Source organism: Staurois parvus, unplaced genomic scaffold, assembly GCF_062004578.1.
Source record: "Staurois parvus isolate SC_StPar_1 unplaced genomic scaffold, SC_StPar_1.0 ptg000564l, whole genome shotgun sequence".
NCBI classification, from domain to species: Eukaryota; Metazoa; Chordata; class Amphibia; order Anura; family Ranidae; genus Staurois; species Staurois parvus.
In genome coordinates, this window is record NW_028318360.1 from 7485738 (window position 1) to 7510264 (window position 24527).

The window sequence follows — 24527 nt, forward strand, 5'->3', positions numbered from 1 at the left end:
GAACTTATTAGGGATTAAGAAACCTGTTTCCAGAAAGTCAGGTCTAGCTAATAGTTGACTGATAAGACAAATATGTTTTTTAAATGGCAAACATTATTTAGTTACCGACTATTGCTGCAAGGAATATGCATCATAGAGATAGGATGAAATCTCTATTTTAGTTTGTATTCACCAGATGATGTTGTGCTGGTATCATTTGAAAGTTGAATTTCAAACTAAATACAGCCAAATGCATGGTTCAACTTCATATATGGAAACAATTTGGAATTCTGGTCAGCCAGTCTTAAAATTTAGGGACCCTGGCAGACAGTGCAGTCTGGTCCTTGAGCTTCACTTCAGTGGCAGCACAGTTTGGTCAGCCTGCTGATTGGACAGTGAAACCACAGCAGTATACTGATTAGGTCAACTCTCTGCTAAATCTATTTTTATGTTGTCAGCATGTTTATGTACGTGCATGGGCACTGCAAAGGAGAATGTTTGGCCCTTACCTCTTCCAGTGGTCTGCTATACAGGGGAATACAGCAAGTTTAGGTCAAGACAAATTCCAGTTCTTAAACTGGTGCATATACACATACATATACTTCATTTTTGTATATCTGCCCAGAAATAAATGGTAAGCACACAGTCAGCTCTCAGATTTTGATAGATGCTGGTAAGTAGATTCCCCCACCCACTTCCTTTATTTCCTGGGGTCTTTTTGCAAGATCTCAACTTGATATCCCTTGTGTTCGCACCTAGTGATGCCATTATAAGCAAGCCTCATTCTCACTGTTGGATTTTTAATTATGTATTAAAGTGATTGTAAAGTTTATTTTTTTAAATTAAAATAAAAAAGATGTTCCCCCCACCTGCTCTGTGCAATGATATTGCACAGAGCAGTCCCCTACCTTATTTTCTGGAGTCCCCCGCTGGTGCTGTCTGCTCCTCCCTGCTGCGGGTGCTCCCTCAGCAAGCCATGTGCTAGAAAGGCACCTGTGCAGACATGCGCCTGAGCTAAGCTGTATGAGTCCATAGAGACACACACAGCACTGGTAAGCCATGCCCCCACCCCCTCCTAACAGGAGTTTGACTGCGAGACAAGGAAGTGAAGGAGTCCCCCTCTGGCGCTGTCTGGTCCTCCCTCCTGCGGGTGCTCCCTCAGCAAGCTGTGTGCTAGAAAGGCACCTGTGCAGGCATGCTCCTGAGCTGAGCTGTATGAGTCCATAGAGACACACACAGCACTGGTAAGCCATGCCCCCACCCCCTCCTAACAGAAGTTTGACTGAGAGACAAGGAAGTGAAGGAGTCCCCCTCTGGCTCTGTCTGCTCCTGCGAGTGCTCCCTCAGCAAGCCATGTGCTAGAAAGGCACCTGTGCAGGCATGCTCCTGAGCTGGGCTGTGAGTCCATAGACACACACACAGCACTGGTAAGCCATGCCCCCACCCCCTCCTAACAGGAGTTTGACTGCTAGACAAGGAAGTGAAGGAGTCCCCCTCTGGCGCTGTCTGCTCCTGCGGGTGCTCCCTCAGCAAGCCGTGTGCTAGAAAGGCACCTGTGCAGGCTTGCTCCTGAGCTGGGCTGTGTGAGTCCATAGACACACACAGCACTAATAAGCCACACCCCCACCCCCTCCTCACAGGAGTTTGACTGAGAGACAAGGAAGTGAAGGAGCGGTGCTGCAGCCAAGGATAGCGCTGGATCGGTGAGAGGAGCCAGCTAAGTGTTTAGGGAGGTAGGGAAGAGGGAGAGTTATTGGGGTGTCTTTTTCATGGTAATGCAGAGAATGCAGTATGGTAAAAACATTTAGACTTTAGAACCACTTTAAGGAGAACGTAGCAGGAGTAGTAAAACTAGCTTTCTACAGACAGAGGAGACTTCAAAGTATTGCACTTCCTTAGCACATCTTAGTGACATCTAAAACAACCAATGTACCACAAACCAACAGGCTACCAAAACTAACTTTAAGCCCTGGTTCACACTGTGGAAGCCCACATGAGTCACACAGGAATTGCACCACATTCCTATGCAAATCACATGATAACAGAACAAAATCGTTACCTAATCTGGTGTTGGACCGTCATTGGCATCCAAGACAGCCTGAATTCTCCTGGGAATTGACAAATATAAGTCTTGGATGATGGATAACGGAATCTCATACCACTCTTCATGCAAAATTCATCCCAGTTCTCGCAGAGATACCGGAGGCGAAAAACGAGTTTGAACCTTGTTCTCCAAAATTGACCATAGTGGCTCTATGATATTGACGTCCGGCAACTGCAGCATCAAGGGAAGGTGTGAAACTTCCTCTGAATGCTCGTCAGACCACAATTCAACAACACCAGCTGTGTGAATCGGAGCATTCTTGTCTTTATAAATGCTTCGGGAAACAATGTCTGCACCATAGGGTGCACATGGTCGGCTAAAAAATTTGTACACAGTCGCTGGCAGTGACTCTACCTTTCAAGGTAATGATGGGGCTTGAGGAATACCAAGATATGGCTGCCAAAACCATGATTATGGTGCCACCATGCTTTACTGTTGGCACAAGATAGTCCTGGTTGTAAGCTTGGGACATAAACATGTCTGGTGGTTGGGAACAGTGCGAAGCTCAATTCATCAGACCATAAGGCATTCTTCCATTGATCCAGAGTCCACAATTTTGGACGTTGCACACTCCCAATATCAGTCAGTAGTGGTTTGGAAACTGCAGCTTACCCTTGAAGGTTTTGCTTATGGAGTTCCCTCCGCACAGTTTTTGTGGGCACGGGCTTTGGAAGACTGAGACTGAGCTCTGCAGTCACTTTTGCAGTAGTTGTTTTCTTATTCCAGGTCTCAATCCTGCCTTCGTTTTGTCTTTTTTCGGTCACTTGATCATGTCAGCCGCACTTATGCTTATCAGACGACGTTTACCTGGAAACTGTATATGCCGCCATAACCTTTGATACTGTACCTCATGACACAGCAAATAAATTGGCAACTTCAGTCACAGCTAAGTGGCACCAACAATTTACTCTTTGAAGCGTATTACTAGCAACACATGCAGTGAATGAAGAAAGTGATGCTTCCCCCATGTTAGCTAGGTGTCTCATCACACAACGGAAGTAAAAGAATGTTACATCACTTCTGCTTTCAACGCGAAACAAGTCATCACTTTCACACCTGCAAATCATGTAATCCTAGATTGTAAGCTCCGAGGAGCAGAGCCCTCCTATCCCTCTTGTATTGAACTGTATTGTTACTGTATTGTCTCCCGTTATATAGTAAAGCGCTGAGCAAACTGTTGGCGCTATATAAATCCTGTATAATAATAATAATAATAATGTTTCAAATTTCTGTCCAACCCCTGTACACCTGAGGCTACAGACAGAAATGCCTAGGCACACTCACGTGTCAAAAAGTGCATTATTTTCAAGAAAAAAAACAAAAGATGACCTTTCAGGGTACTGCTTAAGCACAATTATTACTAGATGTTCCCTATAAAATGGAAATTCTTCAATTTGTGAGTTGACATCTACTTTATGCTTCACAATTTGCGTCCAAAGCACATAAAAAAATCAGTATGTACAGCTGGTGTATGTCTGAATAAATTCAGTCCTGAGGAACAGATATGGAGAGCTTCATTCATTATTGAATTCCTTCATAAACCAATAATATCATCCACAAGCAGTTATAACCCACTAACACGTCTAATGTACAAACAGAAGATGTAAGGCTTCCGCACACATTTTCATGCTGGAGCCCAGTGTCACATCCCAGACCTTTTCTATGCTCTTTTTTTTTTCAGATAAACAGTATATTTATATTCTGCAATTTCAGCTTTTATCTGTTTTAGTTGGCCACTGATACATATCATTTAAAGTCTTAGACAGTAGTTCTTACCTTCTTTACTTATGCATTTATTATTGACACAGTACTATTTTTCTTTCTTTTGATCTTACCTTGCATTAAAATAATTTATGAAAACGATAATTCAGAAGTGACAGATTCACTGTTCTAGAGATGGATTTTTTTAGAGCTCTTGGAAAGTACCAAATCCTGGGAAATTGCTGATGTTGGATTTTACTATTGGCCTAGTGAACATGATCCTCCCTGTACACATAAAATAGAAATTCGGAAGAATGATTCTTATGATAAATGTTTTTAAATGTTCTTATGATAAATGTTTTTAACTCTCATAAATTTGTTTTATTACAGTGAATCGATTAGGGGACATCCGCAGTGACAATGACCCAAACTGCACATATGAAGGAGACAACAATGTCCTACTTCAACAAACCAGCAATTATTTACTGAGCCTTGTCCATTCCATACATGAAGGTAGGTGTCTGTAATGTTCATGCTGATGTAATTGTCTTCCATTCAACGTCATCAGAAGCTTTGTTTCAGAGTATCATGAAAAGTGTCATTACCTTTCTGCATTCTAGCAAGGAATTTCTAGGGGGCTTTGTATAAAGTGTATGTCCAGGCTAAAGATGCAACATTTCCAGAAATTTTGAAGCCATGAGAAATGTTTTTTTTTCCTGTTTTTTTTCCCCAGTAAATAAATGAACATTTTCAGAAAAATTAAAAAAAAAAATTGTGAAGTAGTTTTACAAACTGAAAGTCATATTGTTAAACCTGCTTTTTAAAATTTGTGATGATCCAGAAGCAGCAGACAGTGTTTCTGGAATGAAAACTCTGGAGGGAAAAGCTAGTTACTCTTCACTATGGTCCTCATCCTTTAATTCCATTATTTCCAATATTAATTCCAGTATTTTTTAATGTCTTTAGGGCACCTCTGACATGCAAGGGTGTCTTTTGTCATCCTTTTAGCTTTTGTAAAAGAATATTTCTTCTCACATTATACAGAAATTGCAGCTTTGCTCTCAGCACAAATTGCACCATGGAGATGTTTCCAAACTTTAGATGTTGGTCTTATTTTACTGGGAGGAGGAAAAGAAAAAACAATTTACTAACCTGGCTATCTATCTATCCAGTCGTATCCGACCCTTGGCGATTACATGGACCGTCACTCGCAAGCAACCTTTTCCATGAATTCTCTTAGCAATTATTTTTACAGGGTAGGTTGCCAGGTCTTTCCCCAACCCCTACCATGCAGGAGATCCCGCATGACCAGGGATGAAACTAGGGCAATTTAGACAGGAGCCAATTAATCTACCAGCATGTCTTTGGAGTGTGGGAGGAAACCGGAGCACCCGGAGGAAACCCACGCAAACACAGGGAGAGCATGTAAACTCCATGCAGGAGGCACCATGGTTGGGAATCAAACCCATGACCCAATTACTGCAAGGCAGAAGTGCTAACCACTAAGCCACTGTGCTGCCCAACCAGGCTATAGGCAAACTTTATTCTGTGATGGTGAACTTTAACAGGAATCATTTAAAAGTTAAAAAGATAAACTAATTTGTCAGACAAATTTAGCCTTAGACCTGGCAATTGAGGCCTGAGAGGACAGAAACTATCAACCCAAAAATCACCCAATTGTAGGAGGTACAAGATGGAGCCCGTCAAGCAAACTAAATTGCAGCCTTTCCCCTGCAGTGCCCCCCCCCCCCCTTCCCCAGTGGCAGAAATGCATATTTCTCTTATTTGAGAACTGCTATTAGAAGTACAATACATTGTTACTTGAATTGTGTTCCAGGATTTGCTTGTCTTCAGCTGAGAGAACTTGCAATAATTTAATACATGGGCGCTCAACAATTTGAGGAGTGAGGGCCACTTAAGTTATTTGGTAACCAGTCGCAGGCCACAATGTAATTAACTTATGCAGAATTTTGAATAGGAGAAACTGGCTTTCAGCGGTTTCAGGCGGAAAATGGAGAGGATCAGTTCCTGTATATACCTCCCCCCACCACCCCTCCAATACAAGTGTAAAACAGAATGTGACAGGGAGGCCGCACTGGCCCCCTGGAGCAAGAGACGAGGTTGCCATTGCGACTCCTGATACTATGACCCTGAAATCTCAACTGCAGCCCAAAACCGCAAACATAAAGGAGTCTTTACTATCCTGAGCCCACTATAAGCCTGCTTTCACACTGATGTGCTGCAGTTTACCGGCACTGTGGGTGCAGCGCACTTGCAGCTTTCCTGTGGGTTAGCTGCTTTTTGACATAGGCGTCTATTATGTCTTGTGGATGTGGTGCACTTTCTGAACATGCACCAAAACTCTTGAATTCAGTGTGAGGTGGAGGGCCACATCACAGGACTCTGAGGGCCACAGGTTGAGTATCCACAATTTAAGACTACTTTAAGTCTCAGAAATCTTTCATTAAATACGTCCGTTCCTAACCCCGGAAACCACTAAGCAACTCATTCACTCCCTTATTATTTCACGCCTTGACTACTGTAACTCCTTCCTCATCGGCTTACCTCATCACAGGCTATCCCCGCTTCAGTCTATCCTGAATTCTGCGGCCAGACTCATCCACCTTACAAACCGCTCCGTATCCCCCACCCCCCTCTGCCAATCCCTCCACTGGCTTCCGATTGCCCAACGGATAAAATTCAGAATGCTAACACTGACGTATAAAGCTGTTCATAATACTGCGCCAAACTACCTCACCGATCTGGTATCCAAATACCACCCAAAACGTACTCTCCGCTCCTCACAAGACCTCCTACTCTCTAGTTCCCTGGTCTCCTCCTCTCATGCCCATCTCCAGGACTTCTCCAGGGCTTCCCCCATCCTCTGGAACTCCCTACCCCAATCCATGAGACTATCACCTACTCTCCTCACCTTTAGGCGCACTCTGAAAACCCATCTCTTCAGAGAAGCCTACCCCACCCTCACCTAACTGCTGAACTCCTCCACTCCTCCTACCACTCCATCCCCCACAGCCATTTCCTCCTGTACCACTATCCCCTCCCTCCTAGAGTATAAGCTCCAAGGAGCCCTCGAACCCCTCGTGTATTGAATCTTATTGTTACTGTGCTGTCTCGTGTACTGTCTCCCATTATAATGTACAGCGCTGAGCAAACTATTGGTGCTATATAAATCCTGTATAATAATAACAATTAAGGTCTTCACATTACATAGTTTCAATACCATGTCATAGACATATTATTCATCATTGCAAAAGAACATATTCCACACTTGTTTTTTTTTCCAGAAAAAAAAACAAAAAAAAAACCATGGCTTTGGAAAAAACCTTTTTCCCAATTTTTCAGCTTTTTTATGGCTTTCCCATCTGTAGTCTAGGCATTACCAAACTAACCCCCAAACATCTTTTTCCCTTTCTAGAGAATGTCTCAGCACTTTTTTTTTTTAACTTGTAGCAAGAAACAGCTTTTTTTACTCCCTGTGATATCATCCCTAAGCTTAAAAATGTCTTCCAGGGGTGCCCGTTGATAGCTCAGGTCCTATGGATATAGGAATGACCCCATTGCTACATCTTCCAAGAGCCCTTTCCCTACAGAGTGTGTAAGTGGACTTCTGGGAGACAAGGCAGCAGCACTGTTTTGCTACAAAAAGAGATCAATGTATGTACTGTGAGTGGAGTGGGAAAGAAGGGGTGTAAGACAGAGTATTGAGGTAGTTATGAAGTCTGGCATGCATATCTAACAACACTGGTTGTGATTTCAGAGAAGAAACGTCAATGTGTTTTCAGCCCATACAGGAAATTCAGAGCACACTGAATTTCTTTCAGATCATCAGATTTTTCTGAAGTTGTAGCATTTTGTGTACATGTCTGTACATGTTGCACCCATTTCAAGATTTAGACAACAAAAAGTCTGCAGCTTACCAGAGACTATCTTTAATTCCAGAAATATAGTTAAACTTATTGTAAACTATATTAGATCTTTACATTCACTATATCAGTATTACTCATTATGTATCCTTTATGTTAACAGGTAACATTCCCTGTGGATCCCCTCTTGGATCTATACACTTCCTCAATGAATTTAAGACCATTCTATCTAACAAGTTCACAGCACGCACAGCTAGGGAATGTCTGGAATGTACAGGTAATTTTGCTTTACACTGTTTTTTTTATTACAGTTGTAGTCTTCAGCTAGCCTGATTTTCTCTTGTTCAGACCATGGGCTAATCATTTGATTCATCCATCCATGCTAAATAGAGTGGATGGAGGAATATCCACTGTTGGCTTTTGTATTCAGCAGCCGCAACACCTGTGGCTGCCTGATTGCACAAACCGTGACAGCACCTGATAGGATGCAGTCATTGTTTGGCCAATTCATTTTCCTGGATCAGTCAATTTTGCAAACTTTTGTTCAGCTAAGTAGTGCTTGCAGGACCACCCAGGTTGCAAAATTTCAGAAGTCCAGACTTAAGCCTAGTACACACAGGCCAAATGTCAGACGGCAATAGAAACCGTCCAGCATTTGGCCCGTGTGTATGACAGCTGGTCTGACAGAAGCCGGCCAATCAGCTGGCTTCTGTCGAAGGGGAGTGACCGAAAAAGGTCTGCCGATCAGCTCCCGATCAGCACTCTCATGGCTGAGAATGCTGACCGGAGTATTCTGGTGGGGAGGAGGGTGGGGGGACAAGCCTGCTGGGTTGAACAAAAAGGAACTAGAAGTATGTATGAGGCTTTAGATTGTATTTGCATGATGTAATGATTTCAGCCATGATAATGTTGTTTAAGTCTACTCTTATATATATATATGTGCACTGCAAGGAGATTAAATTGCAAATTGACCATTTCTAAATACAGTATCTCTTTTCTGAATTCATGCAGCTGATAAGTTATGTTATTTTCTGCACCCACCAATTTCCTGATATAAAAATAAAATTTAAAGTGGTTATAAATCCTTACATATACCCAGTGAAGTGACTTGCCTCAGATGATACACAAAGATGAAACAAATCCTTCTACATAGGTTGTGTATGTCTATCTGCAGTCTTCTATTCTCTACATTCTTTCAAAGTGCTGAATTTACATCTTGTCTGAGAGTTAAAAAAAAGGGGGCAGAGATCTGAGTTTACACTCTGCAGAGCTAAGCAAAGAGAGTTCTGAGAGCTGAATGGAGGTAAGGGACACACCCCCGTTCAAAACAGCACACAGGAACAGAGTGAATCTGCTGTCAGTCTGCTGGAGGTCCCTCCCCGTCACCATTTTACTCTTGGTGTCAGGAAAACGTTTCAGAAGTGACTCATGCTAGTTGCAGAGGAACACAGCAGCACAGAGAAATTACTCTTAGTGCTCTTAATTGAGACAAGTAAACACTATAGAGGGATATGCTTTGTTCATATTTCATATCTGAGCTTTACAACCACTTTAAGAACTATGTGAAATGAACACATCATAAGAATTCTAATCACGTTTTTAGACACCCTAATGTCCACCATTTTCTTGGTAATTTTAGAAGATTTCCATCAGCTTTCTATCTCTGCTATCTATAACTTACGGCCTAGCTGTAGAAAAACAACAAATCAGAATTGGAAGGGAAATCAATGAAAGCCATTACAGTGCCAGTCAAATGGCATTTTTGATTGGTTTATATAATTTAGCCTCATAAAACCAATGTAATCTGCAAGCGGCAGTATGCAGTGGAATCTTCTATTCCATGTAGCTAGGCTTTCAATCTAAATCTGTTGGAGGTTTCCAAATTGCAGCAAAGTTGCAGTGTTTATGGCCAACATAACGTATACCGTACTTTAATTCCCCAAGTGTTTGCAGATAGCCATGCTTCTTTAGGCTCAGTTCACATTGCTGCAGCTTGGGATCCAATTTGTGAGACCCCAAGTCGCATGACAAGAAAATTCCCATGTTAGTCAATGACAGCTGTCTTAATCAGCACTAGTGAAGTTGCTCCGACTTTACAAAAGGTTCCTGTACTACTTCAAAGTGATTAATATCCATATGGTGCCCATAGACTTTAATGGAAGTCACCTCCAAGTCGGATCCTCATCTATATTGACATGAATTGGATCCAATCATTATTGACATTGGATCTACTTTTTTTTTTTAGTAAAGAACTTGTCAAAAACCGTCGTGTTTTTATGCACTTTTTATGTTTTTTTGGTGAATGAATAGGGGTACTATGTACCCCATACTCATTCACATGGGGGGCGGAGGTGGGATCTGGGGGCCCCCGACTTTCAGGTCGCAGTAGTGTGAACTGAGCCTTAGGGCTGTGAGCTCCCAGTTTTGCTAATAATTAGAAGTCATTGATTACTATGCCGGACTTCAATTAAAAAGTTATTAAGTAAATATAAGTAGAGACAAACCTTATAAGGCATGCACCTCTAATGCATTTATGTACTAACCTGAAATGTGACCACAACTGTCATTTCACATCTCATTTACAACACTCACTGGACCACTCACAAATTATTTTAGGTCTGTAGTTGAGTGTCATTGTGATTGTTATACTTATTATTAGTGATCTACGTTTCAGAGGTGTGGAAGCGAAATTAATCCCATGTACCATAAACATTGTTTGTCCTTTGGCTTTTTATAAATTTGTGAGATTACAAGATTACACCAATCAGCCATACCTTTATGAGCACTAACAGGATAAAGGATGAGTTCACCTTTCATAACATGTTACGAATGGACTGGCCCCCCCTCCCTGTTGTGACAGCTAGTGGAGCATCTCCTCCACCCCACTAGCTGTCACAATTCTGCGCGGGGCTCCGATCGTCTGGCCGCATCATTCATTTCATGGAGTTCTGTGAATGAATGAACTACAAGTCCCAACAGCCTTTGCGGCTGTCAGCTTATAGTTCTCAATGAACTATCATGGCACTGTGGAGCACTGTGGTAGTTCATGGGTTCTTTCTGTCAGTATATCTGCTTGCCTGTACATCCCATATGGGCAAGCAGATATACTAACAGGCCTGCAGGATACCTGCATGTCACCAGTGATCTGCTGATCGCTCATGGCATGATCCAGAAACAAAAAATAATAAATGCACATTTTTTTCACCTGCAAAGAAATATGCATTTATTATTTTTTGTAAATAGGTGAACTTATCCTTTAAGTGAATGATATTGATTTTCTTGTTACAATGTCATCTGAAAGTTGTGATATATTAGGCAGTGAGTAAATATGATGTTCTGGAAGATGATGTGTTAAAAGTAGAAAAAATGGGCTTCGCAGTTTGTTGTGTATGGGGCTGCATATGACCCATGTTCACAACCAGAAACACCTACAATGGACATGTGTACATCAGGACTGGACCACAGAGCAATGAAAGAAGGTGGCCTGGTCAGATAAATCACATTTTTTTTATATTATGTGGATGGTCAGGTGCTAATATATCACTTACCTGGGGAAGAGATGGCACCAAGATGCAAAATGGAAAGAAGGCAAGTTGGTGGAAGCAGTGTGATCCTTTGGGCAATCTCCTGCTAGGAGCCTTGGGTACTGCAATTCATGTGGATGTTGGCTTGACACATACCACCTACCTAAACATTGCTGCTGACCAAGTATTCCCCTTAAGGGAAATAGTATACCCTGATGGCAGTGGTATTTAGTAGGATAATGCTCCCTTCCACACTGCAAAAATGCTTCCAGAATGGTATGAAGAACACAACCAGTCAGAGGTTTTGATTTGGCCTCCAAATTCTCCAGATCTCAGTCCAACTGAGCATATATGGGATGTGCTGCAAAAACAAGTCCCATGCATGGAGGCCCCACCTCACAACTTACAGGACTTAAAAGATCTGTAATTGAGGGCTTGGTTCCCGATACTACAGCATACCTTCATAGGTCTGGTGGCATCCATGCCTTGATGGGTCAGGGCTATTTTGGCGCAAAAGGGGGACCTACTCATTATTAGGTGGGTGGTCATAAAGTTATGATTGATTGATGCATAAGCTTTTACTGGGACTTCATTTGATGGTTTTTGTCCTATATTGGATAAACATACATAGCTTGTTCTGTAATATGTTTCAGCTATACTTATACTGTTCCAGGAAAAAATAATTGTTAGAAAACAAATGGTTCAATTACTCCATTATAATTCTATAATCCTACCCTCATCAATTGCCTGCAGCCGTTTTTGTAAAGTATTTTAGTATAAACCGCATGCTCTGACATCAAAGTGTATTGTCTATACCATGGGTGTCAAACTCATTTTCATCATGGGCCATATCAACATTATGGTTGCCCTCAAAGGGCCAGCTGTATCTGTAAGACCAGATATCCAGAGCATCCACCCCCTTACATTAGGGGTCAAGAGCCCCCCACCATTAGAAGTCAAGATTCCCCCATTCTCCCTTACATCACAGTGTACCCCCCTTACCTCCTGCTGCTGCTAGGAAGAAGCTGTGGAGTGGAGCTGAGAAACAGAAGTGCAGGGTCTGGAGGAGGTCTAGAGAAGGGCTGGAGTCAGCTGCTGGAGTCTGCTGAATGCTGAGACCAGGGGAGGCAGAGATTAGGGGATGCTGTGGCTGCACAGAGAGGCGAAGGATCTGTAGGATGTCTGTCCTCCTGTTTCCTACTGCGACAAGGAAGGTGGGTGGACTGAGACGAGCCTCTTCACAACTGCCTGGACATGCTCAGGATCTGGAGGAGTTCTGTCCTCTCTGCTGCCGACTGCTGAGATTGGGGGGGGTGGGGGTTGGCGGTGACAAGAGGGGTTCCGCAGCTGCAGGAGAGGTGCAAGAAATGACCTGGTGGGCTGGATTTGGCTTTGTGTTTGACTCATGTGATCTATATACTTTCAAAGCCAGCACAGGGTCACTTATGTATAAAAGTATCCTTGCTAAAAAAAAAAAACGTGACTATATCTTTCCAGTGGCCCATTTCTTTGCTGCTCCATGGCTGCTTGGAGTATGCCACAATTTTGGGTGTGTCAAATACCTGTTTCCCTGCCACATGCTGTGGTTAATCCCGCTGGCTTGAAAATCACCACAGGACATACTATTCTGCGGGAGGAACCACAGCATGCTTCAGGGGAAACAGGTATTTGTTACTGCTAGACGAGGAGGTAAAGGTGGTAATTGATGGTATTTTGTGATTACAGTAACTTGTTCTAAAAGACTGCCTTGTTCATGTCTGTTTATATTTATTATAAAAATGAATATATAGGCAGCAACGTTTTGGAAAATCTGTAGCTTAGTATCTAGATGCTGCCACATGTTGGCCCTAATTTAAAAAAGATCGTTGAATTTCAATTCTTCAGATACTTGGCCAAAACATCTTCTTCATATGTCGTCTGGGTGGTTTCTGGACTAGAGAGGTTTTCTCAAATAGTAAAATTCTTTAAAAGTTAAAACAAACCTACATCTAGTATTTTTTCTTTTTTACATAAAAAGGGCATCGCTGCCAGAGGAGCTGCTTTTACATTGTAGAATAATGTGTGGCCTGAAATGCATTCCCTCATACAGTATTCTATAGTCAAGCCCAAGATCTCTGGAATACTTTGAAGTTGTTCCATCTATTTTCACATATTACTGATGAAAACAGTTACTGATCCAAGTTATGTTTTCAGTTTCTAGCGTTTTGGCCGAATGTTCAATATGACACATGGCAAATTTAAAATCCAATTTTGACCCAATTTTCTGTAGTCTGCCTCATACACTTTTTACATATCCTTCCCATGGCCATTTGCAAGCACTTAAATTTAACTAAAGGCAGCACTAAATCCAATTTCATATGAATTAAACAGAAAAGTTATATCAGCAAAAATAAAATGCATATCTCTCTAAAAAACACACAAAATCAGTGCAACAAACAATATTGTGCAATAATATTGCAAACCCCTTTAATCCAGTATATAAACTGCATATGTCTTTAAATCAGAAAAATGGTTCCTATAAAACTACATAAAGTACAGTATATATCAGTTCTCTGATGTATATATTAAGTGAGGAAAAACTACAAAAATAATGTCCAATAATGCCAACAAGATATGCACAATGATAGTGAGAACCCCTCATGTGCACTCCTTCCCGCAAAGAATCCTCCACCTCTTCACTGTCCTAAAATAAGAATAAACGCTTACCAGAACGCCATGACCCTCTTTAGCAGAGTAGTCATGATCAGCAAGTAATTACACCTCCAAATGCCACTGTTGCTCCTCCATGGTCAGAAGTGCAAAACACATCCACTTCCAAATATTAGTAGGATGTATATAAAACAAAATGTGCTTGCAATAGTGTAAAAATCATTAAAACCAATATTTCTTTTAAATATCACACTCCCATATTTAAAAAGGTTATCAGCACTTTTCAAAACAATCCTGGCATCCAGCATGTATCAGTATTCCGCCATACGTGATGACGTCACTGCATGACACAAGTGCCATGCAAGCACTTGCCTACGTTTTCTCATATGGTGGAGATGCTTTACAAAAGGCAAACTGTCTGTTCATTTTGAATAGGAAGTTCTCCTTTGCAAGGGAATGTGTCCCAGGGCTTAGTGAGGGTGGTGAAGCTTCACTTGAAAAGGAGTACCCAATCACATGAAAGGAAATTAAAAAATACAGCAATTTTGTTTGCACTTGTTTGGATGATGGAAGGCAGTTCAGCTTCACCTCATTCACTAAGCTCTGGGGCAAATTCTCTTGTGAAGAAGTCCTTACATCTGATTTTTTTTGCCTCTGTAAATGTCATATATACATATGCCCATGTTGCATATGTTGGAGTATTAGCTCTGCTATATAAAAAGGAAAAGCAGAAATGGAATGTAGTCTCATAGATTATACACCACAGAGACAGTCCATTAGAGGAAAACATGCCTGTGGTTTATTAACAAAATTGAAACTGAGTCTCTGGGGCATGCTTTTCCAGCATTTAACTCCTTAATTCCAGCCATACACTTTTAAATTGTAGAATGGCAATGAGATTTAATGCTGAGCCGATACATATACAGGTGAAACTCGAAAAATTATAATATCGTGCAAAAGTTAATTTATTTCAGTAATGCAACTTAAAAGGTGAAACTAATATATGAGATAGACTCATTACATGCAAAGCAAGATAGTTCAAGCCGTGATTTGTCATCATTGTGATGATTATGGCTTACAGCTCATGAAAACCCCAAATCCACAGTCTCAGAAAATGAGAATATGACATGCAATCAATAAAACAAGGATTGTACATAGAACAGTATCGGACCACTGAAAAGTATAAGCATGCATATGTACTCAGTACTTGGTTTGGGCCCCTTTTGCAGCAATTACTGCCTCAATGCAGCGTGGCATGGAAGCTATCAGCCTGTGGCACTGCTGAGGTGTTATGGAAGACCAGGATGCTTCAATAGGGGCCTTCAGCTCTTCTGCATTGTTCGGTCTCATGTCTCTCATCTTTCTCTTGGCAATGCCCCATAGATTCTCTTTGGGGTTCAGGTCAGGCGAGTTTGCTGGCCAATCAAGCACAGTAATCCCACAGTCATTGAACCAGGTTTTGGTGCTTTTGGCAGTGTGGGCAGGTGCCAAGTCCTGCTGGAAAATGAAGCATCCCCATAAAGCTCGTCTGCAGAAGGAAGCATGAAGTGCTCCAAAATCTCCTGGTAGAAAGCTGCGTTGACCCTGGACTTAATGAAGCACAGTGGACCAACACTAGCAGATGACATGGCTCCCCAAATCAACACAGATTGTGGAAACTTCACACTGGACTTCAAGCATCTTGCAGTGTGTGCCTCTCCATTCTTCCTCCATACTCTAGGTCCTTGGTTTCCAAATGAGATGCAAAGGTTGCTCTCATCAGAAAAGAGGACTTTGGACCACTGAGCAACAGACCAGGTCTGTTTTTCTTTAGCCCAGGTAAGACGCTTCTGATGTTGTTTGTTGTTCAGGAGCGGCTTGACAAGAGGAATACGACATTTGAAGCCCATGTCCAGGATCCGTCTGTGTGTGGTGGCTCTTGATGCACTGACTCCAGCCTCAGTCCACTCCTTGTGAAAGTCCCCAACACTTTTGAATGGACTTTTCCTGACAATCCTCTCCAGGCCGCAGTCATCCCTGCTGCTTGTGCACCTTTTTCTTCCACACTTTTCCCTTCCACATAACTTTCTATTAATGTGCTTTGATACAGCACTTTGGGAACATTCAACTTCTTTTCCAATTACCTTTTGAGGCTTTCCCTCCTTATTGAGGGTGTCAATGATAATTTTCTGCACAATTGTCAGGTCAGCAGTCTTTCCCATGATTGTGAATCCTACTGAACCAGACTGAGAGACCATTTAAAGGCTCAGGAACCCTTTGGAGGTGTTATGGCTTAATTAGCTGATTAGAGTGGGACACTTTGAGCCTAGAATATTGCACCTTTTCACAATATTCTAATTTTCTGAGATTGTGGATTTGGGGTTTTCATGAGCTGTAAGCCATAATCATCACAATTATGACATATCATGGCTTGAACTATCTTGCTTTGAATGTAATGAGTTTATCTCATATATTAGTTTCACCTTTTAAGTTGCATTACTGAAATAAATGAACTTTTGCACAATATTCAAATTTTTCGAGTTTCACCTGTATGTATACAGCTGGCACCACTTGTTTGTGCTGGGAACATGCTCATTTTATACAATGACGGCAATGTTACAGATAGTGTCTGCTCATTGCTTAGAATAGGGAGCCGATGGGATGGAATCCTGATCATTGTAATAGCCAGTTACATTGATCAAATGACTGGGAAGCCAATGTAACACCTTCAGTGTAGCCAAAGTTTAAAGGGCCAACTCCCACCAGCTGGAAAGGAATAAACAGAATGTTCTGTATAGTGTCTTTGTTCAGGACTAAAAATACATTAAAAAAAAGGCTTTCATTTTTTTATTTAGGTACATAAAAAAAAATGCATATATATATTTCATGTTTACTTTTCTTTATTGTTCATTTAGCAGGGGTCTCCAAACTATGGCCCTCCAGCTGTTGAAATACTACAAGTCCCATCATGGTTCTGCCTCTGGGAGTCTTGCCTGTGGCTGTCAGAGTCTTGCAAGGCCTCATGGGACTTGCATCACCTGGAGGGCCATAGTTTGGAGTCCCCTGATTTAGAGACACAGCTGGATTCATTGTGTGTGTGGCAGTATAAACCCACACACATAATGAATTCAGCTGTGTATCTCAGTGAACTTGGAGAACAGAATTTTAGTGTGAGTTCAAAAATGCTTTTATTTCCAGCCAACAGGAAGAGTTCTGAGCTCTATTGTACATGTGTACTAGGCTAACTTTAACTGCTTTACCATTAAAAAAAATGTTGATTACAGAGCACAACTGACCAAGCTCAAACTAAACACACAGCTGGATAAGTTACAAAAGTGACCCATTCCTCCACCACCTCTGCTCTGTATGGCTCTCAACATACTTTCAATTAGTGAGAGATAGCCTGATAGTAGACGGCTTCTGTCATTCTCTTTTTTTTTTATACATTTTTTTCAAAACTGTATACAATTGTTTATTTTAAATAAATAGATACAAATATATGTTGGTTAATCTTTCCCCTACAAGCCTGCTCTGGAGACATGGCGTGTAAAATAGCAAAGAGCTGTTTGAATTCTGGATTCCTGTAAAAACAGACTTTTTGGGGTTGGGGATGGTGCTGGACTGACTCAGTCGGTCGTTAGTCAATGGGTAGGTGATGATGGGGAGGGTTAGAAGAATTTTCATGCAATGATTTCTGTCCAGCATAAAAAGAAGGTGGTGTTGAGCCCTCTTTTGGGGGTACGACCTTAAGATTGTACCTGCGTATACTTGTAAAGGTAGGTAAAAAGGAGCGCCCGATATCCAATGAATGAAAGATGGAAGGTGAGTTTGTAATGTTTTATTGAGAGAAGCAACCAGTGATCAAGCCAACACATTTTGGGGAACAAAGACTCCCCCTTCCTCTGAGCTATTAGACAAACATAAGAGTGTATAAAACATATATTTAGAAAAATATGAATATGTAGAAATGGAAAAGTAACAGATGAAAATATAATTTACATAATTGTATGTAAAAACATCTTGTAATAGAATAAATCATATGAAAACTCCATGTATATATCTTCTACATTTTACGTAGTACTTGAGGAACTTCAAAAAAAAGCTAAGAACAACTGTGAAATAGATAAATAAGTCTGTTTAAAAGCTAGCATCCTAAAATGTAATGTAAATCTCCTGATGTATTTAATAAAGACATAAAAATATAAATATAAAAAATATAAATAAATGTATATAAATAAACACTATGATCGTTCATCCCCAGTGGGACTAGAATGGACTATGATGAGGCATTTGGGATGAGTGTAGGTCACTGGAGGGGACCTTTGAGTGGCTTGGGGTAGGGGGTGGAAGATGGGTTAGCGGTAGGATGGATGTCCTAGGTTACTTGAGAATGGGTGCAGGAGTTGCATACAGACAGTGATGTGGGGTGGTATGAGAGACTAATATGGAATCAACAGTGGTGGACAGTAGGTGGGGGTTGGAAGAGAGAGGGGTAGGGGACTGGAGGGGGTAGTGTGAGGGAGAGCTGGTGGGGAATTGTACGGACCAGAGAGATCGATGTCAGCTGTGGTCACAGAGGCAGCATTAAAAGGGGCTATTGGTGCCACAGGAATTTAAACTTGACAGGTGGGTGTGGTTTGAGTTTGACAGATGTGGAGGCAGACTGGGTTCCCAGAAGAAAAAAGTAAGATGATGTGTGGGAGTGTGTAACTTGATGGGGGAAATCTTGAACAGAACCTCCAAAGAACAAAATCCTCATCCAAAGTGAGCCATTGGAGATCTGTGGAGAGGACATCCATCCCACCCCCAGTCCATCTTCCACCCCTTACCACATGCCACTCAAAGGTCCCCTACCCTACTTAAAAACGTGCCTTCCATCTTGCATTCAATGGATATAGGGCTCTCCTTTTTACCTACTTTACAAGTAAATACCTACTCTGCTCACTTAGAGTCACATGCCTTGGACTTTTCTGGCTGGTGAGGCTGCTCTGTTATATTGTGAATCTGTCTGCCTCTGTTTAAAGACTGTGTCATGGGCAGACCAGAAGCTGCTACCTGTTTGTTTTTCATTTAAGCCAGATAAAAAGTATGTGTTTGTTTTGTGTTTGCTGACCAATAAAGCGGACTGTCATATAATAAACCGTTGTGATACCTGTATTCCATCTATACCTGACAATGTATATATAAAACACCAGTTTTATAATATATGGCAATAGAAATAAAAATGATTTAGTATGGATTCAATTTAGGCCAGCACTCCTAAACATTTGCAAAACTTGACCTGCAACTGTTAGGGACATGAATTGTATATGGTCTGCGTGGTAATGTTATCTACACAAACTCACCAGCCACTTTATTAAGTACACCTGTTCAATTGCTTGGTAACACAAATTGCTAATCAGCCAATCACGTGGCAGCAACTCAGTGCATTTCGGCATCTAGACGTGGTTGCTGAAGTTCAACCAGAGCATCAGAATGGGGAAGAAAGGGGATTTAAGTGATTTTGAACGTGGTATGGTTGTTGGTGCCATGTTCTGAGCTGGTCTGAGCAGTTAAAAAAAACTGCTGATATATTGGGATTTTCACACACAACCATCTCTAGGGTTTACAGAGAATGGTCCGAAAAAGAGAAATTATCCGGTAAGCGGCAGTTGTGTGTACGAAAATACCTAGGTTGTTATCGGAGGTCAGAGGAGAATGAGCAGACTGATTGCTGCAACATTCAGATGGTAGGGTCAGAATTTGGCGTAAGCAACATGAAAGCATGGATCCATCCTGCCTTGCATCAATGGTTCAGGCTGGTGGTGTAATGGTGTGGGGGATATTTCCTTGGCACTAGTAAGGTGAACCTAATAAAGTGGCCGGTGAGTGTAGTTGACCATGATCAATTTTCATTTTGTGGGTATGCAATCAGGTATGCTTTGCAACCCCCAAGGAACAGCAGTAATACCAAAGAGTGTCCTTGAAAATCAGAGTCATTCATTCTTTAGTGTAATGCATTTCGATCCACCTATGCCTGTTTTGCTATTATGGCTGCAATGCATCAGGAGCGTGGCAGTGCATTTAGTACTTCGGCTGCCTAATCTTCAGCTTTGTCTTTGGTAAAATGTACCTACTGGTAATGCCCACCTAAGTACATCACTTTTCTCACCTATGATGTCTGTTATATAACCAAATGTTTGTGGATAGTTGGATATCATATTCCAAAACCTTGGGCATCAATATGGATTACCCTTACCCCCTTTGCTGCTATAACAGCCTCTGCTCTTCTGGGGAGGCTTTCTACAAGATTTTGGAGTGCGTTTGTGAAATTTGTGCCAATTCAGCCTAAAAGATTTAATGTTAGGGCAGGTATTGATCTTGGATGAGAAGATTTGGTTCATAGTTGCCATTCCAGATCATTCCAAGGGTGTTCAGTAGAGTGACATCAGGGCTCTGTGCAGGCCAAGTTCCTCCACATCAGACTCATTAAACCATGTCTTTATGGAGCTGGCTTTGTGCACAGGGGCGCTGGAACAGAAAACTGCCTTCCCCAAAATTTTGTGACAAGGATAGAAGTGTGTAATTTTCCAATTTGTAACATGAACAATATTCTTCACAGGAAACACCTGAACTCAAAATGTTGGCCTTACAGTTCAAAACATAAGTGCAGCCAAAAATCACACACAGAATAATCAGCACAAAGGACATAACATACAGTCAGTAGGATGAGCTGATTTTCTGTCCTGTTAGTAAAAATCTTCCTGCTTCCATGCCACCCTCCCCCTCTATGAATGAAGTGGAATCTGTGACTGGAAGGGGTGATGCTATCAATCATCCAACTGCCCTCTTAGATTGTAAAGAGTACGCTGCTATGAATGGAGCAACTGGGTAGAGGGGGCGGGCAAAGTCGGGCTCTCTTGATAAGAGCCTATGATACCCAATTAGTTGTATTAACCCCTGTCACACTGGAAGGTTATGGCAGCTGAAGTAGGGAAGAGGGAAAGGACGGGGGATGACTTTCACTAAAAAAGAGGAATCATCACAAGGAACACTTCCTACTGACTGTAAGTTATGTCCCTTGTGCTGATTTTTCTGTGTTATTTTTTACACTTAGGCTGGTCATACACTATACAATTATCATACAAATTTATGTCCAAGTTCTGCCCAATTTTCTTTAGCTTTATCTTCAGCTATGTAGTGCAAGGGCCTACCTAATTGGATGCAATTGAAAGCGTTGTTTAGGTTTGACCTCCTATTATATGGTTTTTGGTAAATCTAAAGCAAATTTCTCAAGAAAATTGTATGGTGTATGGCCAGCCTTACTCATTAAGTTTGATTTCAAGTTCATATTGCGAAAAAAAGTTCAGGTGATTACTATACCTCTAGCTCAGAGGTGTCAAACTGGCGGCCCTCCAGCTGTTGCGAAACTACAAGTCCCATCATGCCTCTGCCTTTGGGAGTCATGCTTGTAACTGTCAATCTTGCAATGCCTCATGGGACTTGTAGTTTGGCAACAGCTGGAGGGCCACCAGTTTGACCCTCATGCTGTAGCTGAACAAAGTTTTTTTTTTTTTTTTTTTTTTTTTATATATATTTGTCAAATGTTACATATGTGCTGGGAGGGGGCAAGTACAATAGTGTATGTATATTGGTCCTAGTTGGTCCTAGTTGGCAGCTTTCACATTGCATTACGTGAACTGTTATGCACACCTTCCATAGATTATTGTCAGTCTCCTGTCTTTTGTAGCTGATTCAGGGCATTCTTGCTCCTCAACACGGCAGTTTGCCCCGAAGATTACTTATGCTGCTTCATTATCAATGAACAATCTGTCAGGGACACAAGGGACCATGGAGGAGGGAAAATGAGCTTGTATCCAGCTGTGTTTTCTGGGTGGAGCACTACATTGTGTACCTCCAGAGTTCCCTAACAATGTGACCGTTAACATAAGTATGTCTAGAATGTAGGTCAGTCTGATATACTATGCAAAAGCCAAAGTAAACAATTCTCCGGTGACTCTTGAGGCACAACTCTTAGCTCCACACCCTGACTGTCTAGTCTCATACTCTTCGGCACCTTATCCGCGGCCACAGCTTGCGTTTCCATCTCATGCCTGTCATGCGTTGCTAGGCATCATAAACAGACCTGTAACTTTAGGACCATGATGAGTTTCACTTAATTTGTTTATATTTTGCAGACATAAAATAGTTTAAAGCTGCAGAAAGATTTATTTATACTGGAAATTTGCCATAGGCTGTTCATATTTTTTACACACACACACACACGAGTGGCAATATAAAGTTGTATTATTTCGATTTTTCATACTGCTGTGCAAATGTGTTTTATTAAAACACATTAACAAAATAAATAAAGTCTACATAAATAGTAGTAAGACCAAATTAACTTATCTGCACGCATGCGTGTTATCATTTGGCTGTACTTTTTCTTATCCTGCAGTCTAACCCCTGGTTCACATCTATGCGGCCGTGCGGGACGCATTTTGCATGGGCACGAGAACCCATTCATTTGAATGGACTCCCATGCCCGTGACACGCAGGGAAGAAGTCCCTGCACTTCTTTGGAAAATGCAGCCCACACGGGAACCTCGGTTCCTAGTACGGTTGCGTTTTCCAGTGCAGGCGACGTGCCATCAGAACTAATGACACCTGCCCGCGGGTCCGCATTTCCCTGTGCGGGTGGTGCAGCTGCATGGATTTTCATGCGGATAAGCAGCGGCACAGATGTGAACCTAGGTTTAAAGGGTATTTCCACTTTTGCAGCAGAATTGAGATAACTCTTTAAAGTTGAGTTCCCCCCACCAAGAAAAAAAATTAAAAGTCAACAGCTACAAATACTGTAGCTTCTGACTTTTAATTTTAGGGCACTTACCTGTCCAGGGTTCTGGCGGTGTCCTCAGCCCGAATCCATTCTTCAGTCGGCGGTCAGGTTCTGGTACCGCCATCTTGACTAAGGGAAACCAGCACTGAAGCTGCTTCACCACTGATTTTATACTGTGCTTGAGGGAAGCACATTGCGCTTTGTGGATGGGCCGCAATCCTCTACTTTAAATAGTGTCCCAGAGGGCTGTGGGGGGCGAACTTCCAGCTCAGTTTGCCATGGGAGTTGTCAAAATCAGATACCCACTACCCCCTCCCCCCAAAAGATGCTAATTGTGGCAGCGGAGGAGTCAGAAAAGCAGAGCTTCCACTTTTCAGTGGAATTCCGCTTTAATATTTGTTGCATGTCCCCATTCACTTAGCATAACTTAAAAAAAAAAATTGCTACTTACCTTTTTTAAGATTTTCTATTCTTGAACATCCAATAGGGAAAGGATCTACTTAGTTATTTTTGCTACAAGGGCTTTGCAGTAAAAGTGATCAATTGTGCCAGGCTCCAAAGGTGCTTCCCCCCACCCCAATCTACTGGCGCCCACAATGGTTCCTAGGCTCACTGGTTTCTCCAGGGAACCCAGAACAAAGTGATAAATTGAGAAGTCTTTAAAAGCAAGAGGAGATCAAGAAACAGATGTAACTAATGAAACCGGAAGCAACGTGTATTACATCACTTCCAAGTTCACAGCTGCGATTCTTCAGCTACTGCAGTCGGGGATGCAGCTAACCAAGCACATTCTATGCTTAATTAGCTGCATTGGACAAATTCTCCATAAAAAGAGTCTGTCACCTGTCCCATGCTATCACATAGCAGGCATGTTAGCCCCCTAATGATAGCAATAGATTTAAATGAAAGAAAAAATTTAAATAAACAAAACAAATTGTAAGATAAAAATAATGTATTTTTTTTAAGTACCCCCTCTTACCCCCCTACACAACCCAGTGCAAACGTTCAGCATAGGACTCACACGTGTATGTAAGCATAACTTGCACCACACATATGGGGTATCACCGTAAACATCAGAGTGAGAGCAATAATTATAGGGTCATTATTCACTAGTAACTCTAAACTGATAAACCTGTAAAGGCTTTTAAAGCATCACCTATAAAGAATTTTGGGTACCATAGTTTCTCCCAATTTCCCTGGCACATGCAATATAAGGTTTGACATGTTTGTTGACGCAACCCCATCTTATATATTTTACCAAAAAAATTGAGTACTATGCCGAGGCATCACCAGCAAGGCTCCCATCATCCATTCATTACACATCTGCATCAGAGGCTGGTCAGTAGCTCTGAGGAAAGGGATTCGTCCCCGAAACGCATCAGCATTTGACTGCACTGACAGTTGGAACACCTTGCTTGCCGTTGTGGCCGTCATCATTATGCAAATTCTTTTTAGATACATGCTTCGTCTGTGAGGATGTTTTTATTTTTCACTCCTTTCAATAAACCTTGGATAATGCACTAGGTGTGTGCGCCACCTGTTTTTTCTCTATCCAGTGGCTGATCTCCCCGTCTGAGGAGGGCTGCACCCCTGAAGCATTTCCTTTGGTTGTCGCTGTCCTGGTTCCCTTGGCTTCCCTTTTGGCTGTGCATATCCTGAGGTGCTGGAGAGTACATACAATATCCAGATAACCATCAATGCTCTAAATAGTCTTGTGCAGTGGCTGCGCCTGAGCAGTAACCTCCTACAGACTTAAAACGAAGTTCCACCCAAAAAGGGAAGTTCCGCTTTAAAGATTGGTTCCCTGCTCCCCATTAAGGATTGGCACCTTTGGGGAGTGGGGGGGGGCGGGTACCCGAATTTGACAGGTACCTGCTCCCACTTCCGCT

At 41.9% G+C, this 24527-nt stretch overlaps 1 protein-coding gene across 1 annotated transcript in view; it reads left to right on the forward strand.

Moving 5' to 3' along the window:
* ACOX3 (acyl-CoA oxidase 3, pristanoyl) overlaps window positions 1-24527 on the forward strand; it is a 170252-nt gene that overhangs the window by 83470 nt on the left and 62255 nt on the right. The window contains exons 12-13 of the mRNA XM_089691574.1: window positions 4175-4297; window positions 7832-7945. Coding sequence (XP_089547700.1) covers window positions 4175-4297; window positions 7832-7945 — 237 coding nt within the window. The remainder of the gene's footprint in view (window positions 1-4174; window positions 4298-7831; window positions 7946-24527) is intronic.